Source organism: Giraffa tippelskirchi, chromosome 5 (genome assembly GCF_054371585.1).
Source record: "Giraffa tippelskirchi isolate mGirTip1 chromosome 5, T2T-mGirTip1v1.2.pri, whole genome shotgun sequence".
Lineage (NCBI taxonomy): Eukaryota > Metazoa > Chordata > Mammalia > Artiodactyla > Giraffidae > Giraffa > Giraffa tippelskirchi.
Genome location: NC_137279.1, coordinates 81,015,532 through 81,039,592, shown reverse-complemented (window position 1 = coordinate 81,039,592; position 24,061 = coordinate 81,015,532). Strand labels below are relative to the sequence as shown.

The window sequence follows — 24,061 nt, the reverse complement described above, 5'->3', positions numbered from 1 at the left end:
TGGCCCCATGGACTGTAGCCCACCAGGCTCCTCTGTCCATGGAATTCTCCAGGCAAGAATACTAGAGTGGGTTGGCATTTCCTTCTCCAGGGGGATCGAACCGAGGGATCGAACCTGAGTCTCTCTCATTGCAAGCAGACTCTTAACCAACTGAGCCACCAGGGAAGCCCTTGCATATATGTAGACCTATGCAATTCAAACCCTGTTGTTCAAAGGTCAACTGTACTAACAAGAAAATTCAAGTACAAAAATAAGCACATAGCCTAAAACCAACAAGTTATAAAAATCAAATTTTAAAAAGAGAGACACCCCCAATTCTATGGTCAAATGAACTGCTTGGATAATTTTTTACTTTTGATGAAACTCTACAGAATTGAATGCCCCTGGGTACTCACAGCATTTACCTAACATCACTTGTATTTTCACTATGATTGTTAATGTTTAAAAGTGATCAGTTTAGAAAGCTTTATTGTCTGCTTCTAATCCTAACTTTCTTTTAAATCCCATTATTTTTAGCTTGTGATTTTGCAGACAGCAAGGTTTTTTAGAAATGCACATACAACATTATATCTGAAATGTCTGTGTTACAGTAGGTAACTGCCAGACTTAAAACAAAACTCCCTAACTCTGTCTCCACTCCCACATTTTTCCCATTCAGTCATCCGGTTCATACACACGGGATCAGGAGGAAATATGATCAATGGGAAGAGCGTGGTCTTCAGAATCAGACAGAATTGAGTCTAATTCTTACTCTGACACTGACTTGCTATGTTAACTTAATTGACATTATCTTCCTGGGCCTCAATTTCCTCATCCACAAAGTAGAGACAGTAGATAAGACTTTCTGGAAACTGTCCACAGAAGAGATTGTCTCAGTTAGAAAACTCAATAGCCAATAGCCAAGTGTTCCTGAAGAGGCCTTTCCTGGGGAAATACACTTTCAAATAGGGACCAGGCATGATCTCTGCAAATGCCCAGGGCCCTAAATCAGAACATCTAGGGATAGGGTCAAAGCCAGTGAAGGTTTCAGAACGCCCACAGATGGCACAACACCTGATTGCACACATTGCTATAAAGGATACGAGCTCCTTGAAGACAACTAACTTCCTTTGTTTTGATTCCACACCAGCAGCTGAGGTCATGGTGCCCACAGGGTGAGAATGCCTAGGTCAGGTGGACAGAAGTCCATTCTACCTGACAGCTGTAAATATCGGATTGACACTCTGTGTTTATTCCAAATGCTAAAATTCACTGTACCTTGGCTTCCTCATCTTTAAAATGGGAATAATAATAAGATTTATCTCAGAGAGTTGTGGTGAGAATTATGAGATTCTATATGGAAAGTGCTTGAAACAGTGGCTGGCTCAGAGCACGTGCTGTCTAAGTGTTTGCTATTCATATTGTACATCAGGCTGTATCATGTTGGGTAATGTGACTCTGCCTTTGAAAGCCAATGCCCTGTCAGTGTGCACAAAAACAACTTAAGAACAAGGCCCTGAACTGTGGCTAATTTATTAAGAAGGTACATATTACCTGGCTCCGGGCAGCCAGTCTTTCTTTGGGTAATGATATGCATGCCTGACCTTAACATATTCCTTTCTGTTTTCTCATTGTTAGTTTATAGGAATGCCAGGGATTTCTGTGTGTTAATTTTATATCCTGCAACTTTACTATATTCTTGATTAGCTCTAGTAATTTTCTGGTGGAGTCTTTAGGGTTATCTATGTAGAGGATCATGTCATCTGCAAACAGCACGAGTTTTACTTCTTCTTTTCCAATCTGGATTCCTTTTATTTCTTTTTCTTCTCTGATGACTGTGGCCAAAACTTCCAAAACTATGTTGAATAGTAGTAGTGAGAGTGGGCACCCTTGTCTTGTTTCTGACTTTAGGGGAAATGCTTTCAATTTTTCACCATTGAGGATAATGTTTGCTGTGGGTTTGTCATATATAGCTTTTATTATGTTGAGGTATGTTCCTTCTATTCCTGCTTTCTGGAGGGTTATTATCATAAATGGATGTTGAATTTTGTCAAAGGCTTTCTCTGCATCTATTGATGTGATAATATGATTTTTATCTTTCAATTTGTTAATGTGGTGTATTACATTGATTGATTTGTGGATATTAAAGAATCCTTGCATCCCTGGGATAAAGCCGACTTGGTCAATATGTATGATCTTTTTAATGTGTTGTTGGATTCTGTCTGCTAGAATTTTGTTAAAGACTTTTGTATCTATGTTCATCAGTGATATTGGCCTGTAGTTTTCTTTTTTTGTGGCATCTTTGTCTCGTTTTGGTATTAGGGTGATGGTGGCCTCATACAGTGAGTTTGGAAGTTTACCTTCCTCTGCAATTTTCTGGAAGAGTTTGAGTAGGATAGGTGTTAGCTCTTCTCTAAATTTTTGGTAGAATTCAGCTGTGAAGCCGTCTGGTCCTGGGCTTTTGTTTGCTGGAAGATTTCTGATTACAGTTTTGATTTCCGTGCATGTGATGGGTCTGTTAAGATTTTCTATTTCTTCCTAGTTTGGTTTTGGAAAGTTGTACTTTTCTAAGAATTTGTCCATTTCTTCCAAGTTGTCCAATTTACTGGCATATAGTTGCTGATAGTAGTCTCTTATGATCCTTTGTATTTCTATGTTGTCTGTTGTGATTTCTCCATTTTCATTTCTAATTTTGTTGAATTGATTCTTCTCCCTTTGTTTCTTGATGAGTCTGGTTACTGGTTTGTCTATTTGATTTATCTTCTCAAAGAATCAGCTTTTGGCTTTGTTGATTTTTCCTATGGTCTCTTTTGTTCTTTTGCATTTATTTCTGCCCTAATTTTTAAGATTTCTTTCCTTCTACTAACCCCAGGGCTCTTCATTTCTTCCTTTTCTAGTTGCTTTAAGTGTAGAGTTAGGTTATTTATTTGATTTTTTTCTTGTTTCTTGAGGTAAGCTTGTATTGCTATGAACCTTCCCCTTAGCACTGGTTTTACTGTGTCCCATAGGTTTTGGGTTGTTGTGTTTTCATTTTCATTCATTTCTATGCATATTTTGATTTCTTTTTTAATTTCTTCTGTGATTTGTTGGTTATTCAGAAGCGTGTTGTTTAGCCTCCATATGTTGGAATTTTTAATAGTTTTTTTCCTTTAGTTGATATCTAAATTTACTGCATTGTGATCAGAAAAGATGCTTGGAATGATTTCAGTTTTTTTAAATTTACCAAGGCTAGATTTATGGCCCAGGATGTGATCTATCCTGGAGAAGGTTCTGTGTGCACTTGAGAAAAAGGTGAAATCCATTGTTTTGAGGTGAAATGTCTATAGATATCAATTAGGTCTAACTGGTCCATTGTATCATTTAAAGTTTGTGTTTCCTTGCTAATTTTCTGTTTAGTTGATCTATCCATAGGTGTGAGTGGGGTATTAAAGTCTCCCACTATTATCGTGGTACTGTTAGTTTCCCCTTTCACACTTGTTAGCATTTGCCTTACATATTGCAGTGCTCCTAGGTTGGATGCATATATATTTATAATTGTTATGTCTTCTTCTTGGATTGATCCTTTGATCATTACTTAGTGTCCTTCTTTGTCTCTTTTCAAACAGAAAGCCTTTATTTCAAAGTAAACAGATGGAGACATATACCATGTTCATGGATTGGAAGAATCAACATAGTGAAAATGAGTATACTACCCAAAGAAATCTATAGATTCAGTGCAATCCCTATCAAGCTACCAACGGTATTCTTCACAGAACTAGAACAAATAATTTCACAATTTGTATGGAAATACCAAAAAACCTCGAATAGCCAAAGCAATCTTAAGAAAGAAGAATGGAACTGGAGGAATCAACCTGCCTGACTTCATGCTCTACTACAAAGCTACAGTCATCAAGACATTATAGTACTGGCACAAATACAGAAATATTGATCAATGGAACCAAATAGAAAACCCAGAGATAAATCCACGCACCTTTGGACACCTTATCTTCGACAAAGGAGGCAAGAATACACAATAGAGAAAAGACAATCTCTTTAACAAATGGTGCTGGGAAAACTGGTCAACAACTTGCAAAAGAATGAAACTAGAACACTTTCTAACACCATACACAAAAACAAAGTCAAAATGGATTAAAGATCTAAAAGTAAGACCAGAAACTATAAAACTCCTAGAGGAAAACATAGGCAAAACACTCTCTAACATAAACCACAGCAGGATCCTCTATGACCCATCTCCCAGAATATTGGAAATAAAAGCAAAAATAAACAAATGTGACCTAATTAAAATTAAAAGTTTCTGCACAACAAAGGAAACTATAAGCAAGGTGAAAAGACAGCCTTCGGAATGGGAGAAAATAATAGCAAACGAAGCAACTGACAAAGAATTAATCTCAAAAATATACAAGCAACTCCTGAAGCTCAATTCCAGAAAAATAAATGACCCAATCAAAAAAGGACCAAAGAACTAAACAGACATTTCTTCAAAGAAGACATACAGATGGCTAACAAACACATGAAAAGATGCTCAACATCACTCATTATCAGAGAAATGCAAATCAAAACCACAGTGAGGTACCATTTCATGACCATCAGAATGGCTGCTATCCAAAAGTCTACAAACAATAAATGCTGGAGAGGATGTGGAGAAAAGGGAGTCCTGTTACACTGCTGGTGGGAATGCAAACTAGTACAGTCACTATGGAGAACAGTGTGGAGATTCCTTAAAAAACTGGAAATAGAACTGCCATATGACCCAGCAATCCCACTGCTGGGCATATACACTGAGGAAACCAGAATTGAAAGAGACACATGTACCCCAATGTTTATCGCAGTACTGTTTATAATAGCCAGGACATGGAAGCAACTAGATGTCCATCAGCAGATGAATGGATAAGGAAGCTGTGGTACATATACACAATGGAATATTACTCAGCCATTAAAAAGAATACATTTAAATCTGTTCTAATGAGGTGGACGAAACTGGAGCCTATTATACGAAGTGAAGTAAGTCAGAAAGAAAAGCACCAATACAGTATACTAATGCATATATATGGAATTTAGAAAGATGGTAACGATGACCCTATATACGAGACAGCATAAGAGACACAGATGTATAGAACAGTCTTTCGGACTCTGTGGGAGAAGCCGAGGGTAGGATGATATGAGAGAATACCATTGAAACATATATTATCATATATGAAAACAGATCACCAGTCCAGGTTCAATGCATGAGACAGGGTGCTCAGAGCTGGTGCACTGGGATGACCCAGAGGGATGGGATGGGGAGGGAGGTGGGAGGGGGGTTCAGAATGGGGAACACATGTACACTCGTGGCACATCCATGTCAATGTATGGCAAAAACCACCACAATATTGTAAAGTAATTAGCCTCCAATTAAAATAAATAAATTAAAATAAATAAATAAATAAATGCAGATAAAGAGAAAAAAAAAACATATGCTTTAATATTTGAAAGTCCAAGTGAGGATTACTTGAAAAACTTTCTCAAGTGCCTAATGAGTGTCTAGCAAACAATCTTCCCACAACCACGGGTCTTCCCTCTTTTCTTTTTTTCTTCTTTCTTTTTCTTGGCCTCTTTTCTCAATCGCGGTAAGGCTATGAACTGTCAGCTGGAAACTCCTAATTGGGAAGGAGGCTGTACTGCTGGGCTAATCGCGACTGTAAGGAAACCGACAATAATCTGATTCTCACTGATTTTATGGCTTGAAATAAATACAGCAGGAGAGTAGTCTCATCAACTCATAATGTAATTTAAGACCAAAGTAAAAGAGACCTGAAATGGAGGACAGAAGGCTCAGTACCACCCTTTTTTTCACTAAAACTCCTTTTTTGCCTTCAAGATGCAACCCACAGGTCACCTCCTCTTTGAAGCTTTCCCAAACCCCTCTGGCTGAGTAACTCAGGCCCCTGTACTGCGTTCTCATGGCATCTTCTCTTTCTCACATGACCACGCTCCTGGCTGTCACCTCCATTAGATTGTAGCACCTCCTGAGTAATGACGTCATAGTGAGCTCTATATCCCCTGCAGCCAGTACTGTGTTTGGCACATTGTTGTTGCTGTTCAGTCACTCAGTCATGTCCGACTCTTTGCAACCCCATGGACTGCAGCACTCCTGGTTTCCCTGTCCTTCACCATCTCCCAGAGCCTGCTCAAACTCATGTCCATTGAGTCGGTGATTCCATCCAACTGTCTCATCCTCTGGCATCCCCTCCTCCTCCTGCCTTCGATCTTTCCCACCATTAGGGTCTTTTCTAATGAGTCAGTTCTTTGCATCAGGTGGCCAAACTATTGGAGCTTTAGCTTCACAGAATTAATCCTTCCAATGAATATTCAGGACTGATTTCCTTTAGGATTGACTGGTTTGATCTCCTTGCAGTCCAAGGGACTCTCAAGAGTCTTCTCCAACATGGCAATTCAAAAGCATCAATTCTTCAGCACTCAGCCTTCTTTATGGTCCAACTCTCACATCCATACATGACTACTGCAGAAACCATAGCTTTGACCAGACAAACCTTTGTTGGCAAAGTAATGTCTCTGTTTTTTAATATGCTGTCTAGGTTGGTCATAGCTTTTCTTCCAAGGAGCAAGCGTCTTTTAATTTCATGGCTGTATGTGAATTTCATGTAATTTCACTGCAATCACCATCTGCAGTGATTTTGGAGCCCAAGAAAACAAAGTCTGTCACTTTTTCTGCTGTTTCCTCATCTGTTCGACATGAAGTGATGGGACCGGATGCCATGATCTTAGTTTTTTGAATGTTGAGTTTTAAGTCAGCTTTTTCACTCTCCTCTTTCACCTTCATCAAGAGGCTCTTTAGTTCCTCTTCACTTTCTGCCATAAAGGTGATGTCATCTGCATATCTGAGATTATTGATATTTCTCCTGGCAATCTTGATTCCAGCTTGTGCTTCATCCAGCCTGGCATTTCACATGATGTACTCTGCATACAAATTAAATAGGGTGACAATAATACAGCCTTGAAGTACACCTTTCCCAGTTTGGAACCAGTCCATTGTGCCATGTCTGGTTTTAACTGTTGCTTCTTGACCTGCATACAGGTTTCTCAATGTGACACATTGTAGGAGCTCACAAAATATTTATTACTGAAGGAATGTGGTGGTTTCCAATCTCCCTTGTTTTCTTACCCAAGCCTGGAGCTAAGGCGGGTGAACTTTCAGAGCCCTCCCAGGGGCAGATAGGTCAGCCAGGTTAGGGCTGGGGGAGGTGGCCACCTCCTTACATCACTTTCAAGATCATGTGTGTAAAACCTTGCATCAGGAGGGCTGGGAGACACCCAAAGTATATAGAGGACAAGGAGATGGCCTTGAACAGGACATGGTGACAAAAAACACTATTCATTCAACAAAAATGTATCAAGTTTTGTGTCAATATGTGCCAGGCCATGAGTAAGATCAGTTCCTGTTCTCACGAATCTCACAGGCCTAGGCAGACACAGACTATGGTAATGACAGTACCATGGAACAGGTGCAAGACAAGGGTAAGTAGGTCAAGAGTATTTTGAATGTGTGGTGGGAGAGGGTGACAGAGCTGAGTGCTTGGGGAGGAGGAGGAATCACCAGATCTCTGACAACTGGAGCGGGGGTCGGGATCTGCTTTCTTCCCTCTCTCAGGAGAGGTGCTTTTTGGGGTATATCTGGCCAGAGCCTCTCCACCATCTTCCTTAGAGTGTATGCACCGACTCCCAGGTCCATGTGTTCTTTCTGATGTTGCAGGCACCTGGAATATTCTTCCATAATCAGGCAGGGCTCTGTCCTGTCCCCAGCAACCACTGCCTGACCCTACTATGGCTACAAGCAATGGGACCCACATGATCTGACCCAGTTCTCTCCTTGCTTGACTCCCTCACCTCACCTTACCTTTCCCAGAAAGCCCAAGAGAGGCCCACAGTAGGCTGACACATGACTACAAAAGACATAATCTCTACCTTGATGTGAATAAAACCCTTTTTCTTTAAAAAAGAAATAAGAATTTCCACCAACAATTTTATTATTTCTGACAGCATTTTGAATGAGCCAAAGAATTTAACAAAACGTATAAAAAATATATTTTAAAAAATCACAGATGGACAACAAATTTACAGATTTGCTTTTCTGATCATTCAGAAAAAAAAGAAATGATAGTGTTTACTTACTGGTAAATTGGATTTGAGTGAGACTAGCCACTGGATCACAAGACCCAAGCAGCCAGGACACTGCCAAGCTCTTGGCAACAGAAGAAGTAATCAACCAACAGATGAGAGGCTGTGGGAGGGGCAACTAGACAGCCACCCAGCAAAACAGATCTGGCAGCCCAGCCAAGATAGGAACAGGTTGAGTAGGGCAGGGATTAGGTATCAGGAAGCAGAGATGGGCATGTCAGTTACTCTGGCCTAGAGAAGAATCACTATGACCACAGGACCAGCTGCAAACTAACTCCAGTGTATGTACTCACATAAGTATGTGTTCATTTAAATCATCTCTTCCTTCATTCATGAAATTAGCAAGTGGGTCTGGGTGGGAGTCATCTTTGTGTCTCGGGGACCAGAGAAGGGAAGGCCCAATCTACAAAAGCAGTTTCCTAAATTAAGCTGGACTGAGCCTTCTGGAAGGGTTGTAGGCTGTGAGGGCTCTAGGAAAAGCAGGGGGTTGAGGCCCAGGCCCTGCTCCAGGAGTTCACACTATACACAGAAGGAGAGACACTCAGACAACCGTGCCATGTGGCCTGTAATAGGTGTGGGACAAATTAACAAGACTGTCCCCATCTGTGTATGAGATTAGGATGGGGTTATAGCGTTCACTTGGATTTGAGACGGGCCTGGAGGGACAGGTAGGATTTGACAGGCAGAGATGGGAGTTTCATGGGCATTCCCAACCAAACGGAGAAAGCAAAGCCCCATGAGGGAGTGTGCAGTGGGAGCTGGGGTGGCCCTTGCAGGAAGCATCTGGAATGTTCAGAAAAGTTGTGGGAGATGCAGCTGGAGAGGGAGTTGAGGCCAGGCCAACATGGGTCCAAAGCAAGGAGTTCACACCAAAGTTGGATAAATAAAGGCTTTATGTACTCATTTATTCTTTCATTCATTCAACAAAAATGTATTGCATGCAAAACCTCTGCCAGGTGCTGTTCCCCTGGGTGCTGAGCACACAGTGGGGAGGGCAACTTCTGCCCTCCTGAGGCTAGTATCACCTCTGGGGAGCAGGAGTGTCATGGGGAAGTGGAGGCTGCTGCCTAGTCCAGGGTGAAGGGCCCTGAGCTGTAATAGGAGGGTCACTTCAAAGGGGAGGGCACTTGGCAGGGTCAGTCAAAAGTGACATCTCTTTGGCTAGGCCAAGCCAAGTCCTCCAGCAGCCAACATGGGGAATGAAGCATCCCTCAATAACCGGGATGAAGGGTCAGAAAAGTAGGGTTTGGAAAGGAGATAAGAGGCCTGGAGGCAGGGGGATGACCCCCTAATCCTTCCACTGACCCCAGCCTGCAGCAGGCCCAGATCATCGGCCAGCCTGGTCAGGGGTCTCTCGGCCGGCATCCCTCTGGTCTTCATGCCTGTAGTCATCCTCGCCCTCCTCTTCTTGTCTTCTGGAAAGCTCTGTCAGCTGCTCTGGTGGCTCCCGATAGGCTGCCCGATTCCTGCAGGCATTGAGGACAGAGGGGAAGGGTTCACACTCACCCACTCAGGAATGAGGGAGTTGGGTCTAGGGCTTGCTATGAGGAGAGAGCAGCCTGTGACAGAGGCTTGCCCCCACACGCAGCCCTGGACACCCACAGGAAACTCTGCCCTGGGATTAGAGACTGGAGAACCACAGGCCCTGGAGTCATGTCCCAGATAGCAATGTCACTTTAGGATTTGGGTGAATCATTTCCTCTTTTCTCAACTATAAAATGGGATGGATAATAGTTGTTTTCATTGTTAACAGCTGCGCCCTGAGGCGTTATGAGAGGAAGAGGCTGTGAGAGCTGGGGTACATCTTCCTAATTTGCTTAGACCCTTGCCAATAGGCTGCCCCTGGCACTCACGGCCGGGCGACCTCGGTGTCCTTAGCCTTGCCGGTGTCCCGGCAGCAGCAGCAGTAGATGATGATGCCGATGATGACGAGAGCCGCAGCCACGCCCCCAGCGATGCCCGCATACAGAGCCACGTTCATGGAGGCTGGGAGAGACAGAGCCGCAAGTCCTGTGAGCCCTAACTGCAGTTCCCAACTCGAGCCCATAACACAAGTCAAGATGCAGGGTCAGCATGCCAGGGATGAGGAACCACAACAGCCAGTGTCCCAGATGTGAGAAGTGGTCCCTCCCAGGCTCTGAGTGGTGCCTGTCTTCCCAGCCCAAGGGCAGTGCTGACAGCTTCTGGTGGCACTCCATGAAAGGCATGGCCTTGTGGGAATGTAAGCAGACAAGGCTGGAGGATACTTTTCAGGATGGAGGTGTAGAAAAGGCCAGATGGCCAACAGATCTGAGCTACTCAGGCTCCAAAAAAGCCCTCAGGTGTCATGGTAGCTCCTACTCTAGCTCATTTCCAAGGTGTCCCTCCCCAAATGATGGAGTCCAGACTCTGTGGAAGCCAGGTCTGAGCACTTCCCTCATGCCCACAGAGCAACCCTAAGGGTAGGACTAAGGTCTCCAGAAGCCAGCCTTAGGTGCTATTTCCAAACCACAAAGGGAATTGGTCTAGCCTCCAGATGAGAGGAGTGTGGGACAGGAGCATGTGGTCATCAGCCACCCTGCCAATGGGAGACCCCAAAGAGGCTGCATAGTTTCCCTCCCAGTCAGCTGACTCTTTGGACCCCCAGTCAGTCACCTTCTGGCCTTCACCCTCCCTCTCTCCCTCCACCCCCAAACTGTTCTTACGAGGTCTGACAGCCACAGTGATGTTGCAGGACTCGGTCCCCACCTCATTGCTGGAGATGCAGATGTAGTAACCCGACATGTCTGTGGAGATGTTCTTCAGAGAGAAGGTCTGTCCTGTGACTGAGAAGGAAGAAGAGTCAGGCTGAGGAGACAGTCCACCATAGTAGAATAGAAACAGCTAGGAAGTAGTGTGGACTCCTGAACTCCTATGTAGATAAAAGCATTGCCACTGAACATGTCTGAGCCTCATCTGTAATGTGGAGAAAATATCCACCTCTAGGGCTGCAGGATGATTAAACCAAGTGGACTGCACAATTCTGAAGTGCTTAGAATTCAGGCAGGAACTGTGTGTTTGAAGCCACATTAATTTTGTGATTCTGGGCAAGGAACTTAGCTTCATTAAATCTGTTTATTTATAAATTAATAGTGCCTTCACAATAGGGTAATTGTGAACATGAAATAAAGTACAGATGAATATAAGCCCACAATCAAATGCCTGATGTAAATGCTTAGGAAACATCATATGCATTATATATTACATAGAAAAGTTTTATGATTAGATCATATAATTATAACCACTTTTATGATCTTCAGAAACAGAATTCCTCAGCTGAGACTCATGTGAAAGCAGGCTTTAAAAGCTCTAGGACTCTGACTTTTGTATTTCTCTACCATGAGTGGTGTGTTTGTGAGTGTATGTGGTATTTGTATGTTTTGTGTATGTATGTGTATGTGTGGTGGGGGGGCGGAGGCAGACAATCAGTCTAGACTCTTCCTCTTTCTTTTCTACCACTTAAGTAAGCCATTTAACTTCTGTGAGCTGTAGTTATCTCATCTGGAAGTGGGAGGGAAAGTATCTGATCCTCCCAAATTCAGGGCAATGGTCTAGATGTCCTCATGAGAAGACATTCTACTAAATCTATGATCCTACAAGTGTCTTCACCTTGAAAGGGAGAGCTAAAGCATAAAGCATAAATGTTTAGACAAATTTACATATCCTATCCTCAATGATGGGCATTCCTGGTGGTGCTAGCGGTAAAGAAGCCCCCTGCCATTGCAACAGACATAAGAGATGTGGTTTGTTTGATCCCTGGGTCGGGAAGATCCCCTGGAGGAGAGCACAGCAACCCATCCAGTATTCTTGCCTGGAGAATTTCATGGACAGAGAAGCCTGGCAGGCTACAGTCCATGAGATCGCCAACAGTTGGACACAACTGAAGCAATTCAGCACACATACACATCCTCATTGATGCTGTGTCATAACCACTCTTATGAGAGAAGAGCTACAGACCTTTGTCCATTAATTTGCTGCAGAGCCAGCCTCCCCTGCTGTCACCAGGTGGGTTACACTTCCTCCGAAGGAGATATTCTAAATTGCAACTAGGATCTGAGTGACATTTCAGAGGCAGTCCCTCATCTTCAATAATAAGTCCAAGTTTCTTAATACAGACGTGATGTTACAGATCTGGCCTTGACAATCCAGCTTTCGGTTTAGTTCAGTTCAGTCGTTCAGTTGTGTCTGACATTTTGTGACCCCATGGACTGCAGCACCCCAGGCCTCCCTATCCATCACCAACTCCTGGAGTTTACTCATATGCATGTCCATTGACTCAGTGATGCCATCCAACCATCTCATCCTCTGTCGTCCCCTCCTCCCGCCTTCAACCTTTCCGAACATCAGGGTCTTTTCAAATGAGTCAGCTCTTAACATCAGGTGGCCAAAGTATTGGAGTTTCAGCTTCAACATCAGTCCTTCCATTGAACACCCAGAACTGATCTCCTTTAGGATGGACTGGTTGGATCTCCTTGTAGTCCAAGGGACTCTCAAGAGTCTTCTCCAACACCACAGTTCAAAAGCATCAGTTCTTCAGTGCTCAGCTTTCTTTATAGTCCAACTCTCATATCCACACATGACTACTGGAAAAACCATAGCTTTGACTAGACTGACCTTTGTTGGCAAAGTAATGTCTCTGCTATTTAACATGCTGTCGAGGTTGGTCATACCTTTCTTCTAAGGAGTAAGCATCTTTTAATTTCATGGCTGCAGTCACCATCTGCAGTGATTTTGGAGCACCAAAATAGAAAGTGTGCCACTGTTTCTCCATCTATTTGCCATGAAGTGATGGGACCTAAGGCCATAATCTCAGTTTTCTGAACGTTGAGCTTTAAGCCAACTGTTTCACTCTCCTCTTTCTCTTTCATCAAGAGGCTCGTTAGTTCTTCTTTCCTTTTTGCCATAAGGGTGGTGTTATCTGCATATCTGAGGTTATTGATATTTCTCCCAGTAATCTTGATTCCAGCTTGTGCTTCATCCAGTCCAGCATTTCTCATGATGTACTCTGCATATAAGTTAAATAGGCAGGATGACAATATACAGCCTTGATGTACTCTTTTGCCTATTTGGAACCAGTCTGTTCCATGTCCAGTTCTAACTGTTGCTTCCTGACCTGCATACAGATTTCTCAAGAGGCAGGTCAGGTGGGCTGGTATTCCCATCTCTTTCAGAATTTTCCACAGTTTATTGTGATCCACATAGTCAAAGGCTTTGGCATAGTCAATAAAGCAGATGCTTTTCTGGAACTCTCTTGCTTTTTTGAGGATCCAGTGGATGTTGGCAATTTGATCTCTGGTTCCTCTGCCTTTTCTAAAACCAGCTTGAACATCTAGAAGTTCACTGTTCACATACTATTGAAGCCTGGCTTGGAGAATTTTGAACATTACTTTACTAGTGTATTAGATGAATGCAATTTTGTGGTGGTTTGAGCATTCTTTAGCACTGCCTTTCTTTGGGATTGGAATGAAAACTGACCTTTTCCAGTCCTGTGGCCACTGCTGAGTTTTCCAAATTTGCTGGCATATTGAGTGTAGCACTTTCAGAGCATCATCTTTTAGGATTTGAAATAGCTCAATTGGAATTCCATCACCTCCACTAACTTTGCTCATAGTGATGCTTCCTAAGGCTCACTTGACTTCACATTCCAGGATGTCTGGTTCTAGGTGAGTGATCACACCATCGTCATTATCTGGGTCGTGAAGATCTTTTTTGTATAGTTCTTCAGTGTATTCTTCCCACCTCTTCTGAATATCTTCTGCTTCTGTTAGGTCCATACCATTTTTGTCCTTTATCAAGCCCATCTTTGCATGAAATGTTCCCTTGGTATCTCTAATTTTCTTGAAGAGATCGCTAGTCTTTCCCATTCTATTGTTTTCCTCTATTTCTTTGTATTGATCACTGAGGAAGGCTTTCTTATCTCTCCTTGCTATTCTTTGGAACTCTGCATTCAAATGGGAATATTCTTCCTTTTCTCTTTTGCCTTTTCCTTCTCGTCTTTTCACACCTATTTATAAGTCCTCCTCAGACAGCCATTTTGCTTTTTTGCATTTCTTTCTCTTGGGGATGGTCTTGATCCCTGTCTCCTGTACAATGTCACGAACCTCCATTCATAGTAATCCAGCTTTACCTCTTGCTAGTTCCCCTGGTGGCCAGTCCTTTCCCTGCCCAGCTCTACTCTGTTGCAAGATTGTATCTCAGTGTGAATTTTTCTTGTCTGAATGTGCTACTCACTATACTTCTCAAATGTGATGTCCTCTGATTTTTCTAACAATCTTGTATTGTGGATGGAACAAATATTTCAATCTCCAGTGCCCTAGAGGTAACTGGAGTCTTGGAGAAGTTAAGTGACTTCCCCAGGGTCATAAAAATAAGAAATGACAAAAAGGTAACAAAAATTCATTTTTAGGTCTAGAATTCCCAAGAACATTTGACAACTTTCTTTAAAAAAATATAGAAAAGAGAACAGAGAGGGTGATAAGGAGAAAGACCATGCCAGGACGTTCCAGATCATAGATGAAGAAGAAGCACAGTTATGAGTAATTGCCCCAGTGTGGTCTCAGAAAGCACCCCATGAAAGAGAACATGAATCTTGGTGTTCTTGACAGTGCCACTTGCACGAATGGCTGCAAGAACAGGCTGTGTGGTTTTAAAGGCTAGCATCATATAGAAATGCATCATTTATTTTCAAAATGAGGCCTCTCTGACCAAGAAACTTTGTGAACAAGATTACACATTTGATGGGGTGACCGACAAACCAATCTGACTGCTGTGCCTGTGGAACTACCAAGTACAGACACATATTTTATGTGAATTTGTCTGAGAAGACACACCCGAAGGATTACCCACATGTCCACATCTATGGTTATTAAAGAACTTTGGCTTCTGTTTGGAGACAGGATGGCAGAGTAGAAGGACTAGAGCTCAATTCCTCCCACAAAAATACCAGAATCATATCTAACTGCTGAGACAACCACTGACAAAAAAGACTGGAACCAAAAAAGATACTCTACATCCAAAGACAAAGAGGAAGCCAAATAAGATGGTAGGAAGGGCACATTCACAATATGCCCAATCAAATCCCATACCCACCAGGTGAGCAACCCACAAACTGGTAAATAATTATATCACAGAGGTTCTCTCACAGAAGTGAGAAATCTGAGCCTCACATCAGGCTACCCAGTCTGGGGGTCTGGCATTGAGTGAGGGACTCCTCAAAGCATTTGGTTTTGAAGGCCAGTAGGGCTTGATCACAGAAACTCCACAAAACTGTGGAAAACAGAAATTCAACTCTGTTGAGTTGGAGGGTGCACTCAAGGTTTTATATGCACTGGGACCCAGGGGAAAAGCAGTGACTTCATAGGAGCCTGAGCCAGAAGTATTTGCTGGTTTTGTAGAGTCTACAGGGAAGGCAGGGGGTGGTTGTGGCCACTGTGGAGACAAAAACACTGGAGGCAGAGGTACGGAGGTGTAATCTATGGTGTGATCTCTCCTGGAGGCTGCCATTTTGACCTGTCCCACCCAACAGCTCCAGTGCTGAGATGCCTCAGGCCAAACAACAAACAAGGAAGGAACACAGCCCCACCCATCAGCAGAGAGGCTGCCTAAAGTCTTCCTGACCCCACAGCCCGCTCTAAACACAGCCCTTGATGCGGTTCTGCCCACCAGAGGGGTAAGACCCAGCTCCACCCACGAATGGGCAGGCACCAGTCCCTCCCACCAGGAAGCCTGCACAAGCCTCTAGGAGAGCCTCACAAACAAGGGAGCAGACTCCAGAAGCAAGAGGAACTACAGACCTGCAGCTTGTGAAATGGAGATCAGAAAGTTAGACAAAATGCGATGGCCAGAAGCATATGTTCCAGATGAAGAAACAAGATAAAACCCCTTAAGAAGATTAAATGCAGTGGAGATAGGAAATCTATGCAAAAAAGAATACAGAATAATGACAGTAAAGATGACCCAAGACCTCAGAAAAAGAATGAAAGCACAGATGGGGAAGCTGGAAGACAGAATGCTGAAAGTCACTATGGCACACCACAATAAACAAAAAGAATGAGAAGAAATGAGGAGTTATGGGACAACATTAAACACATTAATATTCACATTATAGGGGTCCCAGAAGGAAAAGAGAGAGAGAAAAGCCCTGAGAAAATACTGGAAGAGACAAAAGCTGAAAAACTCCCTAACATGGGAAAGGAAACCTGACCCAAGTCCAGGAAATACAGAGAGTCCTATATAGAATAAACTCAATGAAGAACATGTCAAGAACACATATTAACCAAATTGACAAAAATTAAAGACAAAGAAAAAGTGTTAAAAGCAACAGGGAAAAGCAAAAAATAACATACAAGGGAATTCAATTAAGGTTTTCAGCTGATTTTTCAAGAGAAACAGCATGCCAGAAGAGAGTGGCACAATATATTTAAAGTGATAAAAAGGAAAAACAAGGACTTGCTTGGTAGTCCAGTATTTAAGACTCCATGCTCCAAATATAGGGGCATGGGCTTGATCCCTGGTCAGGGAACTAAGATCCTGCATGCTGCATGGTGTGGCTAAAAGAAAAAAAGGGGAGGGGGAGCAAATCTACAATGAAGAATACTCTACCCAAGAAGGCTCTTGTTCAGAATCAATGGAAAAATCAAAAGTTTTACAGACCAACAAAAGCTAAGACAATTCAGTACAACTAAACCAGCTTTACCACAAATCCTAAAGGAACTTCTCTAGGTGGAAAAGAAAAAGGCACAAGAAAATTACACATGGGAAAGCTTATAAGTAAAGGCAAATAAACAGTAAAGGTAGGAAATCATCCACACACAAATATGATATAGAAACCAGGGAGGTGGTCCTAAGATGGCAGAGGAATAGGACGGGGAGACCACTTTCTCCCCCACAAATTCATCGAAAGAACATTTGAACACTGAGCAAATTCCACAAAACAACTTCTGAATGCGGGCAGAGGACATTAGGCACCCACAAAGGCAGCCCATTGTCTTCAAAAGGAGGCAGGACAAAATATGAAAGACAAAAAGAGAGACAAAAGAGGTAGGGATGGAGATCCCTCCCCGGAAGGGAGTCTTAAAAAAGAGAGAAGTTTCCAAACACCAGGAAACACTCTCACCCGGGGGGTCTGTGGCGAGTCTTGGGTCTATGGCAAGTCTTAGAATCTCAGAGGGCAACATAACCAGGAGGACAAATAAATAAATAAGTAATTAAAACCCACAGATTACGAGCCTAACAGCAACTCCCAGCAGAGAAACAGCCCAGACCCTTGCATATGCCACTAGCAAGAGGGGGCTGGACAGGGAGGTGCAGGCTGTATTGCTTAGGGTAAGAACCGGGCCTGAATGCCCCGAGGGCAGTCTGAGGGAACTAATGTGAGATAGCAACCCAGACTGGGATAGCCAGAGAGGGAAAAAAAAAGAGAGAGAGAGAGAGAACTATTCTGCGAAAAGCCCTAACCTGAGGCACTGCCAGGCTGGCTCACAGAACAAAAGGACTGAGCAAACACCAGAAGAGAGCTAGTAGGCTGTGGACCGGCCCATCCCCCACTGGAGACAAGCAGGTGGAGGCAGCCAGAGCTGGAAGGGGGCAATCGCGGCCCCAGAGAGACATCCTCTACCAAACTGCAAACAGGCTCCATTGCTAACCAAGACTTCTTGGGATTCTGGATGGTTGACATCCACCAGGAGAGTCACAGTCAGAGATCAGCTCCCCAGAAGAGACACACGGCACACCTGAGAAGGTGCACCTGTGGTACACCCAGAAAACTTAGCAGCTAGGATGGGGGAGGCGATAAGACACACCCCTCACCTGGGGGTGACTGCGCTCACCAAGCACCTGGTCACCTGAGCTGCTCAGACCAGGGAAGGGCACAAAACGCAGGCCCAACCGAGTCTGCGCCTTTGGGGAGTACTTGAGAACCTGAACCTGAGCGGCTTACACCTGGAAAGTGCACACAACCGAGGGCCCACCTCAGACAGTTCCTGGCAGAGCAACCTAGAGCCTGAGAAGTGTAGACCATGAAAGCACACATGCCATGAGCGGGGGCAAACCCAGTGTGGCTCAAACACTGCGAGCACTCCCCACACACAGCAGTGATATTTGTGTGCAGTGTTCCTCCCTCCCCACAGCACGACAAACCAGTGAGCCTAAAAAAGTGACCACCATCACCCCCCTGTGTCAGGGTAGAAATTAGACACTGAAGAGACCAGCAAACAGAAGAAGCTAAAATAAACCGAGGGAACCTCTATGGAAATGACAGGTGCAACAGATTAAAACCCGTGTAGTTAGCACTGACTACATTGGAAGGGGCCTACAGATCTTGAGATGTATAAGCTGAATCAAGGAACTATCTGAAAATGAACCGACTCCTCCACTATGCACAACAACTCCAGAGAAATTCCTAGATATATTTTTACTATTATCATTTTTTAAAATATTTTATTTTTAAGTATTCTATTACTCCTTTAATTTTCATTTTTATAACCTAGTATTACCTTGCAAAAAAAAGACTCTATTTTTAAAACAAACTTCATATATATATTTTATAATTTTTGTGACTTCATTTTGTCTTTTTAATATTGTATTTTTGAGAATCTAACCTCTACTCTAGATTTTTAATCTTTGCCTTTTGGTATTTGTTATCAATTTTGTACCTTTAAGAACCCAATCTTCAGTACCCATTTTTACCTGGGAGTGAGATTACTGGCTTGATTGCTGTCTCCCCCTTTGGACTCTCCTTTTTCTCCACCAGGTCGCCTCTATCTCCTCCCTCCCTCTTCGCTTCTCTACCCAACTCTGTGAATCTCTTTGTGTGTTCCAGGCTGTGGAGAACACTTTAGGGAACTGATTACTGGCTAGATCTGTCTCTCTCCTTTTTTCCCCCCTTTTCTCCTCCTGGCCACCTTGGTCTCCTTCCTCCCTCTTCTCTTCTCTGTGTAACTCTGTGAACAACTCGGAGGGGTCCAGACCGTGGAGAGCACATAAGGAATTGATTACTGGATAGCTTGCTCTCTCCCCTTTTGATTCCCCCTCTTCTCCTCCTGGTCACTTCTATCTCCCTCCTCTCTCTTCTCTTCTCCATGTAACTCCGTGAACCTCTCCGTGTGTCCCTCACTGTAAAGAAACTTTTCATCATTAACCTATATGTTTTATCATCGGTGCTGTGTAGATGGAGAAGTCTTGAGGTTACTGTAAGATAAGACTGTAAACCAGAAGCAGGAGGCTTAAGTTCAAAACCTGATAATACCAGAGAACTCCTGACACCAGGGAACATTAATTGATAAGAGCTCATCCAAAAGCCTCCATACCAACACTGAAACCAAGCACAACCCAAGAGCCAATAAGTTACAGAGTAAGATATACCATGCAAATTCTCCAGCAATGCAGGGACATAGCCCTGAGCTTCAATATACAGGCTGCCCAACGTCACACCAAACCCACAGACATCTCAAAACTCACTACTGGACACTTCATTGCACTACAGAGAGAAAAAAATCCAGCTCCACCCACCATAACACTGACACAAGCTTCCCTAACCAGGAAACCTTGACAAGCCACCCATCCAACCCCATCCACAGCAAGGAACTTCCACAATAAAGAGGAACCACAAACTGCCAGAATAAGGAAAGGCCACCCCAAACACAGCAATCTAAACAAGATGAAAAGACAGAGAAGTACTCAGCAGGAAAAGGAACAGGATAAATGCCCAAAAACCAAACAAAAGAGGAAGAGATAGGGAATCTACCTGAAAAAGAATTCAGAATAATGATAGTGAAAATGATCCAAAATCTTGAAAACAAAATGGAGTTGCAGATAAATACTCTGGAGACAAGGATTGAGAAGATGCAAGAAATGTTTAACAAGGACTTAGAAGAAATAAAAAAGAGTCAATATATAATGAATAATGCAATAAATGAGATCAAAAACACTTTGGAGGGAACCAACAGTAGAATGACAGAGGCAGAAGATAGGATAGCTGAAGTAGAAGATAGAATGGTAGAAATAAATGAAGCAGAGAGGAAAAAAGAAAATAGAATTAAAAGAAATGAAGACAACAGCAGAGACCTCTGGGACAATGTTAAACACCCCAACATTCGAATCATAGGAGTCCCAGAAGAAGAAGACAAAAAGAAAGACCATGAGAAAATACTCGAGGAGATAATAGTTGAAAACTTCCCTAAAATAGGGAAGGAAATAGCCACCCAAGTCCACGAAAGCCAGAGAGTCCCAAACAGTATAAACCCAAGGCGAAACACCCCAAGACACATATTAATCAAATTGACAAAGATCAAACACAAAGAACAAATATTAAAAGTAGCAAGGAAAAACAACAAATAACACACAAGGGGATTCCCATAAGGACAACAGCTGATCTTTCAATAGAAACTCTTCAGGCCAGAAGGGAATGGCAGGACATACTTAAAGTGATGAAAGAGAAAAACCTACAACCCAGATTACTGTATCCAGCAAGGATATCATTCAAATATGAAGGAGAATTCAAAAGCTTTACAGACAAGCAAAACCTGAGAGAATTCAGCACCACAAAACCAGCTCTCCAACAAAATGCTAAAGCATCTTCTCTAGACAGGAAACACAGTAACGGTGTGTAAACTTGAACCCAAAACAATAAAGTAAATGGCAATGGGCTCATACTTATCAATAACTACCTTAAATGTAAATGGGCTGAATGCTCCAACCAAAAGATAAAGACTGGCTGAATGGATACAAAAACAAGACCCCTATATATGTTGTCTATAAGAGACTCATCTCAAAACAAGGGACACATACAGACTGAAACAGAAGGGCTGGAAAAAGATATTCTTCACAGAGACCAAAAGAAAGCAGGAGTAGCAATACTCATATCAGATAAAATAGACTTTAAGATAAACGCTGTGAAAAGAGACAAAGAAGGACACTACATAATGATCAAAGGATCAATTCAAGAAGATATAACAATTATAAATATATATGCACCCAACATACGAGTACCAAATATGTAAGGCAAATGCTAACAAGTATGAAAGGGGAAATTAACAATAACACAATAATAGTGGGAGACTTTAATACCCCACTCACACATATGGATAGATCAACTAAACAGAAAATCAACAAGGAAACACAAACTTTAAATGATACAATAGACCAGTTAGACTTAATTGGTATCTATAGGACATTTCATCCCAAAACAATGAATTTCACCTTTTTCTCAAGTGCACATGGAACTTTCTCCAGGATAGATCACGTCCTGGGCCATAAATCTAGCCTTGGTAAATTAAAAAAAATTGAAACCATTCCAAGCATCTTTTCTGACTACAATGCAGTAAGATTAGGTGTCAATTACAGGAGAAAAACTATTAAAAATTCCAACATATGGAGGCTGAAGAACACGCTTCAGAATAACCAACAAATCACAGAAGAAATCAAAAAATAAATCATAATATGCATAGAAACGAATGAAAATGAAAACACAACAACCCAAAACCTATGGGACACAGTAAAACCAGTGCTAAGGGGAAGGTTCATAGCAATACAGGCTTACCTCAAGAAACAAGAAAAAAGTCAAATAAATAACCTAACTCTACACCTAAAGCAACTAGAAAAGGAAGAAATGAAGAACCCCAGGGTTAGTAGAAGGAAAGAAATCTCAAAAATTAGGGCAGAAATAAATGCAAAAGAAACAAAAGAGACCACAGCAAAAATCAGCAAAGCCAAAAGCTGGTTCTTTGAGAGGATAAATCAAATAGACAAACCAGTAACCAGACTCATCAAGAAACAAAGGGAGAAGAATCAAATCAACAAAATTAGAAATGAAAATGGAGAAATCACAACAGACAACATAGAAATACAAAGGATCCTAAGAGACTACTATCAGCAACTATATGCCACTAAAATGGACAACTTGGAAGGAATGGACAAATTCTTAGAAAAGTACAACTATACAAAACCAAACTAGGAAGAAATAGAAAATCTTAACAGACCCATCACATGCACAGAAATCAAAACTGTAATCAGAAATCTTCCAGCAAACAAAAGCCCAGGACCAGATGGCTTCACAGCTGAATTCTACCAAAAATTTAGAGAAGAGCTAACACCTATCCTACTCAAACTCTTCCAGAAAACTGCCGAGGAAGGTAAACTTCCAAACTCATTCTATGAGGCCACCATCACCCTAATACCAAAACGAGACAAAGATGCCACAAAAAAAGAAAACTACAGGCCAATATCACTGATGAACATAGATGCAAAAATCCTTAACAAAATTCTAGCAGACAGAATCGAACAACGTATTAAGAAGATCATACATCATGACCAAGTCAGCTTTACCCCAGGGATGCAAAGATTCTTCAATATCTGCAGATCAATCAATGTAATACACAACATTAACAAATTGAAAGATAAAAATCATATTATTACATCAATAGATGCAGAGAAAGCCTTTGACAAAATTCAACATTTATGATAATAACCCTCCAGAAAGCAGGAATAGAAGGAACATACCTCAACATAATAAAAGCTATATATGACAAACCCACAGCAAACATTATCTTCAATGGTGAAAAATCGAAAGCATTTCCCCTAAAGTCAGAAACAAGACAAGGGTGCCCACTCTCACTACTACTATTCAACATAGTTTTGGAAGTTTTGGCCACAGCAATCAGAGCAGAAAAAGAAATAAAAGGAATCCAGATTGGAAAAGAAGAAGTAAAACTCGTGCTGTTTGCAGATGACATGATCCTCTACATAGAAAACCCTAAAGACTCCACCAGAAAATTACTAGAGCTAATCAATGAATATAGTAAAGTTGCAGGATATAAAATTAACACACTGAAATCCCTGGCATTCCTATACACTAACAATGAGAAAACAGAAAGAGAAATTAAGGAAACAATTCCATTCACCATTGCAACAATATGAATAAAATACTTAGGAATATATCTACCTAAAGAAACAAAGGACCTATATACAGAAAACTCTGAAACACTGATGAAAGAAAGAGGACACAAATAGATGGAGAAATATACCATGTTCATGGATTGGAAGAATCAATATAGTGAAAATGAGTATACTACTCAAAGAAATCTATAGATTCAATGCAATCCCTATCAAGCTACCAACGGTATTTTTCACAGAACTAGAAGAAATAATTTCACAATTTGTATGGAAATACCAAAAAACCTTGAATAGCCAAAGCAATCTTGAGAAAGAAGAATGGAACAGGAGGAATCAACCTGCCTGACTTCAGGCTCTACTACAAAGCTACAGACATCAAGACAGTATGGTACTGGCACAAAGACAGAAATATAGATCAATGGAACCAAATAGAAAGCCCAGAGATAAATCCACACACCTATGGACACCTTATCTTCAACAAAGTAGGCAAGAATACACAATGGAGAAAAGACAATCTCTTTAACTAGTGTTGCTGGGAAAACTGGTCAACCATTTGCAAAAGAATGAAACTAGAACACTTTCTAACACCACACACAAAAATAAAGTCAAAATGGATTAAAGATCTAAAAGCAAGACCAGAAACTACAAAACTCCTAGAGGAAAACATAGGCAAAACACTCTCCGACATAAATCACAGCAGGATCCTCTATGACCCACCTCCCAGAATTTTGGAAATGAAAGCAAAAATAAACAAATGGGACCTAATTAAAATTAAAAGCTTATGCACAACAAAGGAAACTATAAGCAAGGTGAAAAGACAGCCTTTGGAATGGGAGAAAATAATAGCAATGAAGCAACTGACAAAGAATTAATCTCATAAATATACTAGCAACTCCTGCAGCTGAATTCCAGAAAAATAAAGGACCCAATCAAAAAATGGGCCAAAGAACTAAACAGACATTTCTTCAAAGAAGACATACAGATGGCTAACAAACACATG

At 41.9% G+C, this 24,061-nt stretch overlaps 1 protein-coding gene across 1 annotated transcript in view; it reads right to left on the bottom strand.

Annotated features, from left to right (window-relative positions):
• Window positions 1–9,029: 9,029 nt before the first annotated feature.
• The window catches only part of GPA33 (glycoprotein A33), a 41,213-nt gene continuing 26,181 nt past the window's right edge, over window positions 9,030–24,061 (bottom strand). Inside the window, exons 4-6 of the mRNA XM_081489289.1 lie at window positions 10,839–10,958; window positions 10,008–10,140; window positions 9,030–9,620 (exon numbers count right to left, since the gene is read on the bottom strand). Of these exons, the coding sequence (XP_081345415.1) occupies window positions 9,482–9,620; window positions 10,008–10,140; window positions 10,839–10,958 (392 nt within the window). The 3' untranslated portion in view covers window positions 9,030–9,481. The remainder of the gene's footprint in view (window positions 9,621–10,007; window positions 10,141–10,838; window positions 10,959–24,061) is intronic.